This window comes from Lygodium microphyllum, chromosome 27 (assembly GCF_053477565.2).
Source record: "Lygodium microphyllum isolate KBCC chromosome 27, Lygodium_microphyllum_v1.1.10, whole genome shotgun sequence".
NCBI classification, from domain to species: Eukaryota; Viridiplantae; Streptophyta; class Polypodiopsida; order Schizaeales; family Lygodiaceae; genus Lygodium; species Lygodium microphyllum.
Genome location: NC_141161.1, coordinates 29,337,483 through 29,353,342, shown reverse-complemented (window position 1 = coordinate 29,353,342; position 15,860 = coordinate 29,337,483). Strand labels below are relative to the sequence as shown.

At 36.9% G+C, this 15,860-nt stretch overlaps 1 protein-coding gene across 1 annotated transcript; it reads left to right on the top strand.

Moving 5' to 3' along the window:
* The first annotated feature begins 8,254 nt into the window (after positions 1 to 8,254).
* LOC148012165 (cytochrome P450 71AU50-like) lies at positions 8,255 to 10,332 on the top strand. The gene is made up of 2 exons (XM_087669042.1): positions 8,255 to 9,322; positions 9,453 to 10,332. Exons 1-2 carry the CDS (start codon positions 8,381 to 8,383, stop codon positions 10,086 to 10,088), a joined length of 1,578 nt encoding a protein of 525 aa, XP_087525168.1. The 5' UTR covers positions 8,255 to 8,380; the 3' UTR covers positions 10,089 to 10,332.
* The last annotated feature ends 5,528 nt before the right edge of the window (positions 10,333 to 15,860 follow it).

Genomic DNA, 15,860 nt, shown 5'->3' with positions numbered 1-15,860 from the left:
CGATCGATTTGTCGCTATTAGCGTCACTATTTGCATCGCTATAAGTGTCGCTATTTGCGTTGCTATTAGTGTCACTAATTGGATTAGCGATGCAAATAGCGACACTTATAGTGACGTTTGCAGAGTAAATTTCCATTGTAGCTATATGCACTAAATATTATTGCACAATTCATTTGCCAATGTTTTATGAGAGCAAAGCTTGTTCTACCAAAGCCCCAAGATTTTCCTCACAAAACCTTACAAGTACATTGTTCTCTTCCATGGATGTTCTATGATAAAGTTTTATCTTGTTTGGAAAAAACCTGTGCAAGTTATGTGCATTCTCTAACATGCAATTTCTTTTGTTTCGCTACTCTAGGAATCTCTTATAGTCAAGAAAAATGATATATTGAACACTTAAGTTCTTCTTCAAAATCTTACGGTTTCTTTATAAACAAAGTAACACGTATGTTTTCTTGTTTTTTTGCTGCTCCATAGTTAAGTTTTATCTTGTTTGGACAAAATGTATGCAAGCTATATACATACTGCGTTCTCCTTTGTTTCAGCTTGAAGAATAATCCTTTTGCGCTTCTCTCCTTCTTCTTCTTCTCCTTCACGAGTTCCCTCCTTCTTCTTTGCAGTTGTCCCCTCTCTTTTTGTGGTGGATTGGCAGTGGCAGTGACCTCTCTCTCTCTCTCTCTCTCTCTCTCAATCTCCCTTGCACATGTTGATCTCTCTGACTTCTTCTCTCTATACACTCTTCATCAACAGAAATAAAGAGAGAAGTAAAGAAAAGAGAAAAACAAAGAGAGAAGAGATAATGCACTTACCTCAAATCTTGAAGAAGAATCCCTTCATACTTCTCTCCTTTTTTTTCTCCTTTGGAAGTTCCTTCTCCTTTACACTTGTCTCCTCCCTCTTGGATGGTGACAGCGGCGATAGCCTCTCTCTCTCTCTCTCTCTTGCTTGTTTACAAACCTGTAAAATGTCATGTTGGGTTTTGACACTTTTTTATGAAGCCCCTCTCTCTCTCATTTTTTTATTTCTCTCCATCTCTCTCTTCCTTCCCCTCCCTTCCTCTCTCTATTTCTCTCCCTCCTTCCCTTCCCACTCTCACTCAACTCATCTCATTGCAAAGACAATCAAAAATAGAAAATAAAAAGCTTAATAAACAAATTTATTGAAAGATATGCCACCCCATCTCTCTTTATCTCTCTCTCCCCCCTCTCCCTTTACTTTTCTTTATTAACCTTGTCTCTCATTCTCTCATTGTTTTCCTATTTCTCTCTCCCTCTCTCTTGCTCTCTTTTTTTTCTCTCTCTCTGTTTCTCCCTCTCTCTCTATTCTTTTTACTCTTCTTCCTCTCTTTACCTTACCCTTCTTTTCTACCTCCTCCTCCTCTCTTCCTTCCCTCTCCCTCTCTCTATTTCTCTCCCCCTCTCTTTCTCTCTCTATTTTCCTTTTTTTGTTTCCTCTCTCTTTGTTTCTCCCCCCTCTCTCTCTCGTTGTTTCTCTCACTCATCCTCTCTCCCTCCCTTCATCTCTCATTTCTTTTTTCCTCTTTCTCTTTGTTTCCTTTCTCTCCCTCTTTCTCTCTTCCTCTCCCTTCATTCTTCTCCCTCCCTTCCTCCCTCTCTCTCTTTCCATGTATCTCTTTGCAAAGAAAAACAAAAAAAGACAACAAGAGAATACAAAAATAAAGCAAGAAGAGGCAATGTACATACATCAAAGGCCTGAAGATGAAACCCTTTATACCTTCTCTTTGCACCTTCCCTCCCTTCTCCCTTGCATACTTCTCTTTCTTCTTCGTATATAGCGGCAGTGGTAGTGACAATGGTGATGAGCTCCTCTCTCTCTCTCTCTCTCTCTCTCTCTCTCAAAGCTTTAAGCTCTCTTGCTCTCTTTCATTCTTTCTCGCAAATGTTTTCTCAGTAAATGTTATGCTCGGGTTTTCAAAACTTTTTCCTCAAACCGGCGTTGCTACTAGTGTCGCTATATGCGTCGCTATTTGCATCGCTATATGCATCGCTAAGCATTGCTATATGCGTCGCTAATAGAATTAGCGATGCTAATAGCGACGCAAATAGCAACACCGCTTTTTTGCATTGCAAATGGCCGTCGCTATTGCCACATTACCTTGTAGTGAGTACAATGTGTTTTTTAATTACTTCATTTAAATTTCATTTCATTTTGAGAGAACATTTGCAAATTATACACATGTTGATAGGTAACTTTTCCATTTGGTTATCATAGATGTCTTCATGGAGGAAAAACATCAGTAACATACTTGTAGTGGAGGTCTTCAATAGGCAAGATAGTGGCGGTAATTGGATTTGTGATAAGTACTATAAGTTCGATTGGATTCACTACAACAAAAAGGCTCCATAGACGTGCTTGTGGACGCAATATTTGAATTGTGTTAAAAAAGGTCGGGCGCGTTTATTACCGCGTCTACTAGCGCGTCTACAATTTCGTGTCTACAAGTGCTCTTATAGTGAAAACTACATGCGCATATAGACGCACATATACACCCGAATATAGATGCTCCTATAGACACACTTATAGATGCGCATATACACGCGTATATAGATACGCACATACATGTGCACATACATGTGCATATACACGCACATATAAATGCGCACATAGATGCGATTTCACCTGCAAATTAGATGCAAATATAGACGCAAATATAGACGCAGAAAACAATGTATGAAAAAAAACCTCAAAGGAGATGTGGTTGTTTAATGCGAGTGCGTCTACAGGCGCGTCTACTCTGTGGATCAAACGCGCTCTTACACGCGCCAGCTCCACAAAACTCAAAAAAATCTAGGAGGTTTTATGGATCTTCAACACTTGCGCATCTACAAGAGCGTCTACTCTGTATATCAGACGTGCTTGTAGACGTGAATTAGCAGTGAAACACAAAATAAAACTAGGAAAAGCAAGCAACAACTAACATACCCAAAGCTAAGAAGGAACCAAAATACAACTCAGAGTAAATAGAGAGAGAGAGAGAGAGAGAGAGAGAGAGGGAGAGAGAGAGAGAGAGAAGAGAAGAAGGACTCACCTTGAATATTTGTTGTGATGGGCAGCGACACAACTACAAACTCCTTCTTCTCCTCCATCTCCTTGCTCTTTGGCTATTCTCCTCGTCTCGCAACAAACATACCAAAAGCTAAGAAGGTAGCAAAATACAACTCAAAGCAAAGATAGAGAGAGAAAGAGAGAGGGAGGGAGGGAGGGAGGGAGAGGGGGAGAGAGAGTGAGAGTGAGTGAGTGAGAGAGACAAGAAGGACTCACCTTGAATCAGTGTTGTGATGGGCGGCGAGAGGGCTACAAACTCCTTCTCCTCCCTCTCCTTTCTCTTTGCCTCTTGCTTCCTCCTCTCTTTACCCTTTCTTCTTTGCCTCTTCCTTTCTCCTCTCTTTGTGTCGTGCGCCTGTCAGGAAAACCCAAAAGAAATGCAAGACGGGACTACTTTGAAAAGAATGATACACCAACAAGATTTTTCAAAATTTTTTAAAATTTCAGTGCGTGTCTATGCGCGCTCTATAAGTGCGTGTATATAGAGCACGAATTGCTTATAGACGCGCTTATATACGCACAGTTAAATGCACTTATAGATGCGCATATACACGCGCTTATAGATGCGCATATACATGCGCAAATACATGCCCATATACATGCGCACATAGATGCGATTTCACCTGCAAATTAGACACAAATATAGACGCGCAATTGCGTTTATATTTTTCAAAAATTTTTAAAGTTTTAGTGCGCGTCTATGTGCGTATCTATAACTGCTGCTTCTTTTAGTGACGCGTGTGAAAATGCGTCTATATTCACATCTATTTGCGCAGATATATAGACGTAAAATTCGTGTCTATTTACATGCTCTTTTACATGCACATACAGACGCGATGATAGACGTGCCCGACTTTGCGTGTCTAACATACGCGTCTATGCCTCGTTTCTGTTGTAGTGATTTTGATGCATCTAAGTACTCGAGGGAGTTTCAAGGTCAGGCGTAAGGATGTTGCAGACCCTAGCAAACATTGGAAAGGTAGAATTTTAGAGTTTAGAAAAGTGTTTAATGGAACTAGTAACAGAAGTGTTGATCTAACATGTTTATACGCACAAATAAATCTCTATAACACGACAAGAACTACATTCCAAATTATAAACAAAACAGTAAGTTTTTAAATTTTATCATTGCTTATTTTTTTGCATTAGATTTGTTTTTAAAAATCTTTGCAGTGTTCTAATTCAATATTGTTTTACTGACAGCTCTATATCCATCAACTTTGCATGAATGGCAGAATGTGGAATGTTTGAGCTGCAAGATACATGCTTGGCATGAAGACATCGGTTCTTTGATCCATGATAATAACCCTGTAAGTCAACTTGCAACTCAAAATATCTTTTTTTATAATTCATTGTATGTAGTAGAAAGGCAGAGATTGCATCATGTCCCATTGCCGTCACTATCTAGTGGTGAATGGTTGATTGGTAGCTTGGAGTTGTGAGGAGAATGTAAGTCCAATATAAAATCTGACATCAATAGTGCTATGAAACCCACCATAGAATCCAAAGATCTGTGTCTTACTTGGTTTATTCCATTCTCATTGTTTGCACATATGTTTGGTTCACATGATGTTCTGAAGAAAACAAAGATTACTTATCAATGCAAGTGTCCATCCGAGGAATGGATGAGTAAGCTATTGGGTGAGTCTTGGCAAGTCAAAAAAACACATTTTAATGAGACGATTGAGTGTAGGATCAACCAATTTGATCTCATATTCAGGTAAATCTTTTTTACTACTTTGAATGCCTTGATTTCATTTCAATGTGTGCGAACATTGACCATATCTTAGCATATTAGTATGTCTACTTTTAAATTATCGAATTGTTTAAACATTTGTGATTGCTATGATTTTGTATATATCTATAAAAATGCATGCACATGGTGATAACTAAAACCATCATGCCAATAATTCTTTTATAATAATTTATGAGCAAAAGTCATAGGAACTCTCAATTACTTTTAAAACTCACCATGCCTTAATTCAATCTTGTATGATAGAATTTAATATTTTTGTATTTTTCCTTAAGATTTTTTTCCCACATGAAAAATTATGACACAATATATATGGCATGGTGTTAACTTGACAAAATAACTTAAGCTTTCTTGCAATTATTATAGGGGAAAGTGAAATAAACTTCATTACATATATAACATAGAATGTAGCTTTGCTTGCACAACCACAACCATTTACTACGCCTTGGAGGATAACAATAAGCACAAGAGCATAATGCTTCTTATGACAAACCATTGATATTTACAATCTATTTATTATGCAATTAACACTTGTCACATCATGCCATGGTAATATATATATATATTATTTATACATATAGACATTGATAAGCATATTTTAAAACTTAAACTTTTTACTATGTGAAAATCCTCCTAAAACTCAATACCATACAAAATATTTAGACATTAATGGGAAGAGTTAAATAGGAAGACTTTTTTGAAAGCAAGAATAAAATGATGATGTGAAAAACAGGAGAAAAATAAAATTCACTTGATTGGCATGTTTTGAAAAAGGAGTACTTGAATTTGAAATTGGAATCAATGGTGGTCACTAAAAAACTCTCATCTATTTATATTTCAAAGGCACAATAGATTTTATCGAAGTTTATCATGTTTTTTTTATAGGCTTGTTCATGAAAATGATATTGAGTAAGAATGTCCTTTAAACCCCTTGTTATCTACCATAATAGCTCATTTGATTTTTGAAATGTCAAACTATAGTACAAGAAAAAAATTATTTGAAATTTGTGTACTAAAACAAAAGTACTACTTCAAGCAAAGACATAGAAATGGTCTCACACGACTTGTGAATATTAATTGTTCAAGTGTTATACTTAGCAAAAAACGTTTTCTAGTATTTATTTTGCTATTCATATAATCTAAATTCAAGAAAATCTAAAATGCTTCCAAAAGTGAGATATATTTTCTTTTGATTTTAAAAAAATGTACGTGGGGACAAATTGTCACACAACAAATAGTATCTGCAAAGAATTTCGATACGAACAATAGTATTAAAAAGTTGGTGGACAAAAGCTTTTTTAAAACTTTTCTTCGAATGAAGTTTGAATTTAGTGATTTTCAAAACTTGTTTATTCCTTCATATATATTGGGCATATTCCGAGGATAATTGTATAGCTATTTTCAATTTCTTTACTAGTTTAAATCTTTATTATTGATAAGATTTTGTGATTATTTATGAAAGTGGATGTACTTGACCACTGAAACCATTAGATTAATGATGCTTTGGCAATCAATTATGAGCAAAACTCATAGGAAATCTCAATTATTTTTAAAACTCAGCATGCTCTGATTCAATCCTGTATGATAGTATTTAACATCTTTGTATCTTTTCCTTAAGATTCATGCAATTTTCCTTCCACATAAGAAATAATGAGACTATATATATGGCATGGCATAAACCTAATAAGATAGCTTGAGCTTTCTTCCAATTAGGCTATAAATGGAACAAACTTCACTACATAACACAAGCTATAGCTTTTCTTGACACAATCACGATGATTTACCATGCCTTGTAGGACAATAGCAAGCATAAAAATATAATCCTCCTTGTGACAATGCATTTATGTCTGCAAGAAATTTAGGAACCAATATTTATAAGAACTTGGATATTACATTTATGCTAAGCAATAATGATCTACTTCTCTCTTAGAAAGTTCTCTCCTAGATATAATTCTCTTTTGAAAATATTTATCTACAACAGTTCTAACATTAAAGCCCTTTGCCTAGACTTTCATGAGCTTGAGAGTCGACTATATGACATTAACAAGATCTAGCCATGAATATGTAGGTAACTCAAGATCTAAGAAAATAAGTCATTAAGGCCCAAGATCTTTGCAACAATATTGTGTACTAAAAAGACAGACCGTTTGCTTCCCTTATTTCTATTTCTTTACTACCTCCTCTCTTCCTTGTCATATCTCCTTACTACAAATAATCCTCCACACGCATACACAATTGTTTTCTTTGCATTGAAAACACATTGTTTTATGGCAATGTTTGTAAACTCCAAATTGAAACTTTTTCTCTTTTAATCCATTCTGTACTTTACAAGACACAAAAGTAGTGAATTCAATATTAAAAAAGTTTTTTTCTTATTTCATCAGTGTATAGAAGATATGATTCATTCATTGAACTTTGATCATTTTTAATGGATATTCTCCCCTCTTTTAGTACAATTTGTACATAGTATATTTAATATTTTTAAACAAGTTTTGCAAAAATGACATATAATTTTTAAATATAAGACATTTTTCATAAAATTTTCAAACTATTGTATGCATTTGTCCTATAGTTTATAGAAACCACTCTTTTTATTTACCATAACGTGTTCAAATGACACTTTATACAATTTTCATACATACCCTTTATGGAAAGTAATAGGAGATTATAAATCTTGATATTGGATTTTCTACAATACATAAATTGTGTAAATAATGAATATATGCTCTACCATTACGAAAATCAAGGCTATCAGGATAACAAAGTGCAACTCTATTAGCAATTTTAAGCACGTTAGTCATAGCACATTAACCATTTTTATGTTTCGAGATTGACAAACTTTTACAAAAAATGAGATCTTATACATTGAAGCCTATCAGACACTTAGTAACAATTGAAAACTCTTATTTAAATGTGCAATTAATACCACAGTTCAAGAATTTCAAGCCTTCGGTGACTTTTCCTGTGCATGCAGATTCCAATCCAATCAAAGGCTATGGTCCAAATGTGAATTTTGAAAGAGCAGGACCGCTACATCAATCAAGTCGCAGTCCCCTGGACCTCTGAAACGCTGAAAGCCTTGGTTTTCAATATTGTTCAGTAGAAAAATTGGTTGTGCACGGCCTGCTGGAGCAAGCTCAGAGAGCAAGACGAGTGGAAAATCAAACCAATCGTGAGCTCCGACAGCCCGTTCAACACCCCAAGGACGATTGAAAAGCCTGCACTTTGATGTTTTGACGAAACTGATGGTAAGAGGGATTTGTCGCGGCCCCTTTTCGCGATGGCTCGAGGCACCCTTCCTGCACGTTCTCATCGAGCAGGCGATGTAAAATCGAACAGGAACAGGAAGAGTTGCACAACTGTTTTTTGCTCTATTAGCAAAAGTTACGCAACGCATAAGAATGATAAAGGAACCACGCGAAAGTCGTATAAATATGGGAAATGAGGAAAGAAACGCCATCACCAAAGCTACACACTTTTCCTCTCTTATGTTAGCCTTGTTAGGTGTCTTGGGTGAGGCTACGTGAGCCGTCAGCGGAGGCAGGAGCAACAAAATACACCATGCAGATCTTCGAAGGGCGGAAAATCGGCTGGCAGCTCAGAGATTGCACCCTGTGTGCGCTACTGATTACACTAATATGGGCCAGCTACTTAAGCATTACCGTAATATACAGTAACTGGAGGAGGCAGCAGCAGCACCGATACAAGCTCCCTCCAGGGCCCTGGCCCTTGCCCGTCCTGGGAAATCTGCTGCAGCTCTGCGGCGATCTGCCACACGTGCGTCTGGCACGCTTGTCGCAAAGGTACGGCCCGCTCATGGCCCTGCGCCTGGGGTCCGCGCCCCTGGTGGTGGCCTCCAGCGCCCAGGTGGCCAGGGAGTTCCTGCACACGAACGACAAGGCCTTCGCCAGCCGGCCGCCCTCTCTGTTCGCGGATCGCCTCTTTTATGGGCAGGCCTTCATGCTCGGCATGGCTCCGTACGGGCCCTACTGGCGCCACCTCAAGAAGGTTGCCACCTTACAGCTCTTCAGCGCGCGGAAGGTCCAGCAGACGCAGCCACTGAGGAGGCGGGAGCTGGCCCGCCTCATCCAGTTCCTGGTTGCTGGCGCGGACGCCAGCGTGGCCCTGGATCTGACACGCGCCATGTCTAGCATGGTGGAAGACCTCATGTGCCGCATCATCTTCCACCGCCGCGCGTCCGATGTGGCGATCCCGGGCGCCGCCAGCTTGAAGGACCTCGTGCATAAGTCGGCTGTGCTGTTCCAGGCGCCGGTGTTTGGCGACTTCATACCATGGCTGGGGTTTATGGACCGCGGTGTCAAGAGGAGCATGGACGAGGTGCACGCGGGGCTCGATGCCCTGTTAGAGACCTTAATAATGGAACGCGAGAAGCAGTACCAGCTGAATATACTGCAGGGGAGCGAGAATCTCCCAGAAGATGTTCTGGACGAGGCTCTATTGGATCCCTCTTTAAGCCGGGTGGGCGTCAAGCAGTATGTGCTGGTACGAGAGCCACACCCGAGAGAGAGAGAGTGTGTGTGTGTGTGTGTGTGTGTGTGTGAGACTCTGCTGCATTCTTACGTCGTCCTGCTAATTAAGAGTTGCGCTCACTGATCCCTTCATTGGTTTGTAGGATCTGGTCGCAGCCGGAATTGACACTACCTCTGTGGTACTGGACTGGACCATGGCGGAGCTCTTGAACAACCCACGAGTTCTGAAGAAGCTTCAAGCCGAGGTAGAGAAGGTCGTGGGACTCAAGAGAATGGTGGAAGACTCCGACATAACGAGCCTCCCTTATGTGACTGCCATCGTTAAGGAGTCCTTGCGCCTGCACGCGCCCACAGTCCTTCTGCTTCCACACATGGCCACGGAGGCTTGTAAGGTGATGGGGTTCAACCTTCCGGAGGGGACGAGGCTGTTAGTGAATGCGTGGGCGATTGGGAGGGACCCGGCAGCGTGGGAGGACCCTGAGAGGTTCTGGCCGGAGAGGTTCCTCGAACAAGCTGGGGATCAAGAGCTGCGTAGTCAACATGTCGACGAGTTCTCATGGATCCCTTTTGGTTCGGGAAGGAGGAGCTGTCCAGGCGCCCCTCTTGCCCTACCCACCCTTGAGCTCACTATCGCAAATCTTGTCCACTGTTTTGATTGGGAGCTGCCGCAGGGTGAGAGCCATGTTGACATGTCCGAACAAACATCAGTAGTCACTTGTCGGAAACACCCACTCCTAGCAACCCCAGCTCTACGCATTTCTCTAACCGACTTCGAATAGCAATATCATTAAAGAGAACCAAGCCACTACTATTTCTAAGGTTACGTTACAGTTAGTCCTGCCATAGCATAACGTAGGCACCGCATGCTCCTTGTCCAGTCGAAGTAACTTATAGCTATAAGCTTCAAGCTTTTAATATATTCTTACTGGTTGTCGTCTCCTTACACAATGCTTGCAGGCAGAAGTCAAAGTATATTTGGCTTCCTAGAAGATAAAGGTGCTTCAATGGAGGATATCCGTTCTATTTTAGGCTATTTGTGATCTATAAATAATGAGAAAAAAATTGTGCTTTCTATTTTAAAAGAAGGGTTAGATGAAAATTTTGTTCTCCTTCTCTACTTCTTGACATTCGTTTCAAGAGAGAGAGAGAGATGGGATCATTAGCTTGATTCTTAAAGCGAGAGAGAGAGAGAGAGAGAGAGAGAGAGAGATGGGAGAAAGGAGAGAGAATTTGATTATTCTTAGTTAAGAGATACTCTTTGAAAGAGAGAGAGAGAGAGAGAGAGAGCTAAAGAAATTCTAATTTTATTTAATGATTAAATACACGAAGTTTTTGCTATTTTACTTGTAGTGATGCATGCAAAAAAAAAAGTAAGGTTAAATTTTTCTTTAAATTTGATTTTATTAAATATTTTAGCTTTTGATTATTAACTTTAAAGTATTGAAAATATAATCTATTTTATGTATTTTATATATTCAATTTTGATTTTTATATTGTGGTGACCACAACATGCCAATTGGGTGTGCGAAGATGCTGCTAGCATCAGTGATAGCCAAGAAGAGGCCAAGACAAATATGATGAACTTGGGATAGCGTCAAAGTGTTAGGATAAGGGAAGGGGAGGGGCAAAAAGATGGAGGAGGTGATGAAAGAAGGCCAAGAAGAAGGCCTAAAGAGGCACCTCCAGAAGCTTCAACAAGCATTGACACAACAACACCTCAAAAGAGGCGAATAAGGTCCATACACCTCCAGTGAGGATAGAGGAAAGACTCAGCTTCTAGGATCAATAATACATAGCCATTCTATATAGCCAAAGAAGAAACTCCAAATCAACCCACAAGCTAATAATAAGGGAACAAAGTATAGCAAACTCACAGTGTGAAGGCGTCTATGTGTGTTTGATACATTCACTAGAAGAGGACACTCAATTCTCAATCAATAGCACCTTTGAGCATATTGAGTTTGTTCAACTCAAAAGAAAAGGAGTTCATCTTGCCTATGTAGAGAAAGGAACGTAAATAGAAGAAAGAAGATAAGGAGGAGTTGCATGAAGTGGTCACATTAGATCTTAGGCTTGTGACTTTCAGTTTCATTTATGGAAAAACTCATTTGTGTCACACAATTGCAAGCTCTTATCCAAGCCTACTTTAAAGGCATCACTTCTATATTGTTGGTCCATGATATTTCTTAGTGGAGATAGCAAAGCTCTCACTGTCCTCCAAAATTACTAGACCAAATTCACCACAATAAACTCCAACTTTACCAACATACATTGATGCAACTATGTATCTAGAATACTAGCAACAATACACAATGGTGGGCACAATTCTACAAGCCATCTCAAACTTGATGCTACAAGTAAACCATAAAAATCCATTGCTCATAAGTTTTACAAATAATCAAGCTCAAAGTAGCATAAGAACATAAGAATGTACAACTTTTGGTTTAGAATTTGCATATTAAAATGTGTCACAAATAGCATTGCAACAACTACAAGAATTGAATCAACAACCAAAGAACCAATAACCCAATTTTCTCTCAAGCTAAATCAACTACTATTGTATAGGTAGATCCCTCAATGATTGAAGCAATGAAACCCTTTTTCCTATGGCCTAGAATAAACCAAGACTTAGCACTTAGAGTATAAGATCAAGGACCAACAATCTTTCATGATGCAGCATAGATAGCACAAAGGATAGAGACAATAACAACTATTGTAGTAACAATAAGACAATAGTAAGAGTCTTGAACCCCCATGGTCATAGGTGAAGTTTGCAAGTTTCTTTCAGACATGTATTTTGTAGGTAAGGGTGTGCTCGAAACGTCGCTATCCAGATAGAGAAGAGCTTGATGATACTGATGAAGGTAAAGACTTCTTTTCTAGATTGGGGATTAAGTCGGCATTTACATTAGCATATAATCCAAAGGGAAATGGTAAAAGTGAAAGTGGACATCCTTCCATTGTCAAAGCTTTGGCAAGGGAATACAAAGACAGAGTACACGAGTGGTGCACAGATCGGATGTTGAATGCTCACGTAGTGAGCGCCGGAAGGTCGCCAAGAACAAAAGAACTCTACTTTTTGTACAAAACTCAAGGTAGAAAGCATGCACGACATGAACAAGAGACCAATTGGGTGCAATCTCCCCCCATGCCTTGTGTGAGCGCTCCACAAACCATGTATTTGTATGTATTAATCATCTTCAAGCTCAAATAATAGCCCAAATTACAAAATAGCATGCTTTTGGCTTTTGAGTTTGATTTAGTGCCAAATAGAAATAAAGCTAATGGGCGGGCGCCCAAGAAGTCAAGCATACCCAATACAATGTCCAAATACAAATATCATAATCGTGCGCCCATGTGCATACAAAATACTTCAATCTTTTTGAGATTCATGTATGTACTCTTTAAAGAAAAGTACATATCATGAATTGTAGGCACACCAAGATACTTCAAAAGTATAGTTTCCATGTTCTCTTTTGTTAACTTGCATTGAATAACAAAAAGAGAATAAGTAACTTATTATACTATGTATAGATAATTAATTGACATGAATTATAATATGAAAAGCCATAAATTTAACTACTTGACTATTATATATATATAAATATATATATATAAACTATAAAGCTACCCTTTAAGCATTATTTGAAATGTTAATCTCAAAGCTACAAATTGAACTACATGACTACAATTATATATATCTAATTAAAATATAAATTAACAATAAAGTTACCCTTTGAGTATCATTTGAAATGTTAATCTCAATGCCTTGGTTTGGGAGATCTTTAAATTTCTAATTCAAATAAAATAAAAAAATTAGATTATGCTTTTCATGTATGACATAAACAAAAATACAAACATTTACATCTAGCACATTTGGTTCTTTTTTGTTGATATTGGTACCTCATTTCATGCTCCTTTGTTGCAAAAGATCATTCATCTTCTCACTTGGCTAGTCAACACATAAAATAAATAGTTATGTAATAAATCATATCTTTAATTATTCACTAAACTATGATGCTATTGTTCTCTCACAAACATATATCAAATACCTTTCTCTTTCTTTGACTTTTTCGAGATGTTTCATTAATGTCATCATCTGGATTAGCCTACATTCAAAACTAAAATTAGTAATCACATTAAAAACATTTATATAGAAAAAAAAGTTACATACCTTATCATTGCTTGAACTATGGATACTTTGTTCCAGAGTTTCTTGACATTTATTTGAGTACATTATTTTGTCTAAACCATGTGACAATAACTTTGAAAAGCTGGCACAATTTTCCATATCAAGTGTCTCATCTTCATTTTCAACATCCTACATTTTAAGCATGTAAAGGATAAGATACTGTTAAGAACATGAATCATATGGCCAATCTTAAATTTAATATAAAGCAAAGAACCTCATCCGATGTATAACATTGAAATTCTTCAAAGCTCTTTTCTTCCTCCACGAACATATTCATCTATGGGAAATGAAAGTTAATGTATAAGTATCTGTATAAGAGACATTCTCAAAGAAAGTTATTAGATATGAGCTTAAAAGCATTACCTGCAATGATAAATTTGTTTGCTTGTATTGTTGTCCTTCAAAGGAGCTATTTTCTTCAAGAGGCTACATCAACAAAATAAGATCATGTGTATACATCAAATGTCTCCAAAATATATGGAATCAAGTACAAAAATGATAAACATATAAGATTATAAGATACCTTTTCCAAACCTTGTTCATTTGAAATATCATCCATGCTAGGAATGTATACATCAAGTTGATTAGAATCAATAGTAGCAACATATGGTTCATTGTGCCATCAATAAACACCCCTAAATGAGTATGGGAGAAAAAGAATCAATCCTACACTTATGATATCAAACTTATAAATCATATCATCTTACCATTGATGATGTTATGTCATTTGATACATTTTGAAGCTTATCTATATCATCCACTCCAAGAGATGCACATAATTCTCTCTATATGTCATAAGATTAATAGTTCAATAACTAAGAATCTACACCTCCAATATTAGGAAAGCCAATTAAAAAAATTAACAATCAACTTACCTTCTTTAAAAGATCTTTTTTCTTCAAATACTTTCTTTCATCTTGCTTTGTACCCTTCCACCAGTCATATATGTCATTCTCTCTCCATATGTACTCACATCCAGTAAACTTCAATGGTAAAATCTCATGGTGATTCTCTGATATGATTTTCATGATATACTCTTTATCCGCATTTTTATAACGTAGATCATTTGGGTTTAAGGATTCAAACCACCTATGTACTCGATGATAATTTTCGAGCATGACAGTGTGTTGACTTTTAAAGTATTCAGCCAAGAGCGTTTTTCCATAAAGTCTACCCTCTTCTCTAAATTTCAACATGGGTGGCCGATAGATATCATCATATGATGGTATGCGTATCACTCCTATTGATACTCAAGTGATCAAATATCATTAGTTAGTATCACCATTTCAAAAAATGACTCATTATCAAGATAAGAAAGCTGGTAATACCTGATTCTTGACTTGAAGAAGTATTAAGGCAAGCAATCTCAATGTCTTCCTTTCTTGCATTGTCTCTTCTGTCATCTTTAGTAACTTGTTTACCTATATATACATAGAGTTAACCAAAGCTCACGATAATATAAGGTTATGAAAATTTTCAATAACACAAAAGAAAGTAATTAGATATTTTGTATCAATTTGGGTCACCAAATTTGTACAAGTTTTTGATCCTTAAAGTTTGTACCTGCATCTTGACTTGAAGAAACATTATCGCAAGTAACCTCCTGATCTCCCTTTCTTACATTACCTCTTTTCCCACCTTTTGTTGTTCTTTTATCTATGTTTATATATATACACACAATTACTCAAAGTTTAAAAATATGAATAACTATGAACATTTTAAATTAGGCAAAGACACAAGAAACTCTAAACCACTTACTATATAGGAAAAAAAAGAGAATTTGCTAGTTAGTTTTCCACATAACTAGAAAGAGTCTAATATAGGAAAAATCAAACTTTACTGGATTGCCAATCTAGAAACATAGTTTCCAATATAGAAACATTTTTCTAGTTAACTTACCATATAGAAAGCTTTTTTTTGGTTAACTTACTATATAGGAAGTTTATTATCATAACTATCTATATAGTAACTTTATAAAAAAATGTTACTATATAGTAACTTCAGAAATAGACATTATCTATATAGTAACTTCATCGAAAAAGTTACCATATAAGAAATTATAACATATCACATCTATGTAGTAACTTTATCATATAAACTTAGCATATAGGAGGCATATAGTGACATAATCAAATCTCATAGAATGTCATTTTAATATTTTTTATATAAATAATAATAGAAAAATACTTGATTTAAAAAGTGATTTTAATAAAGTAAAAGTGAATAATAGAATTTTTGCCAATTAAGTAGCAAACTATAATGTGAAATCCAAATTGTCCCTATTCTACTACATTAACATTATCTAGGCTTAAACTTCCAATGACTGTATCTTTTATTATAACTTGTTTTTGCACTATGA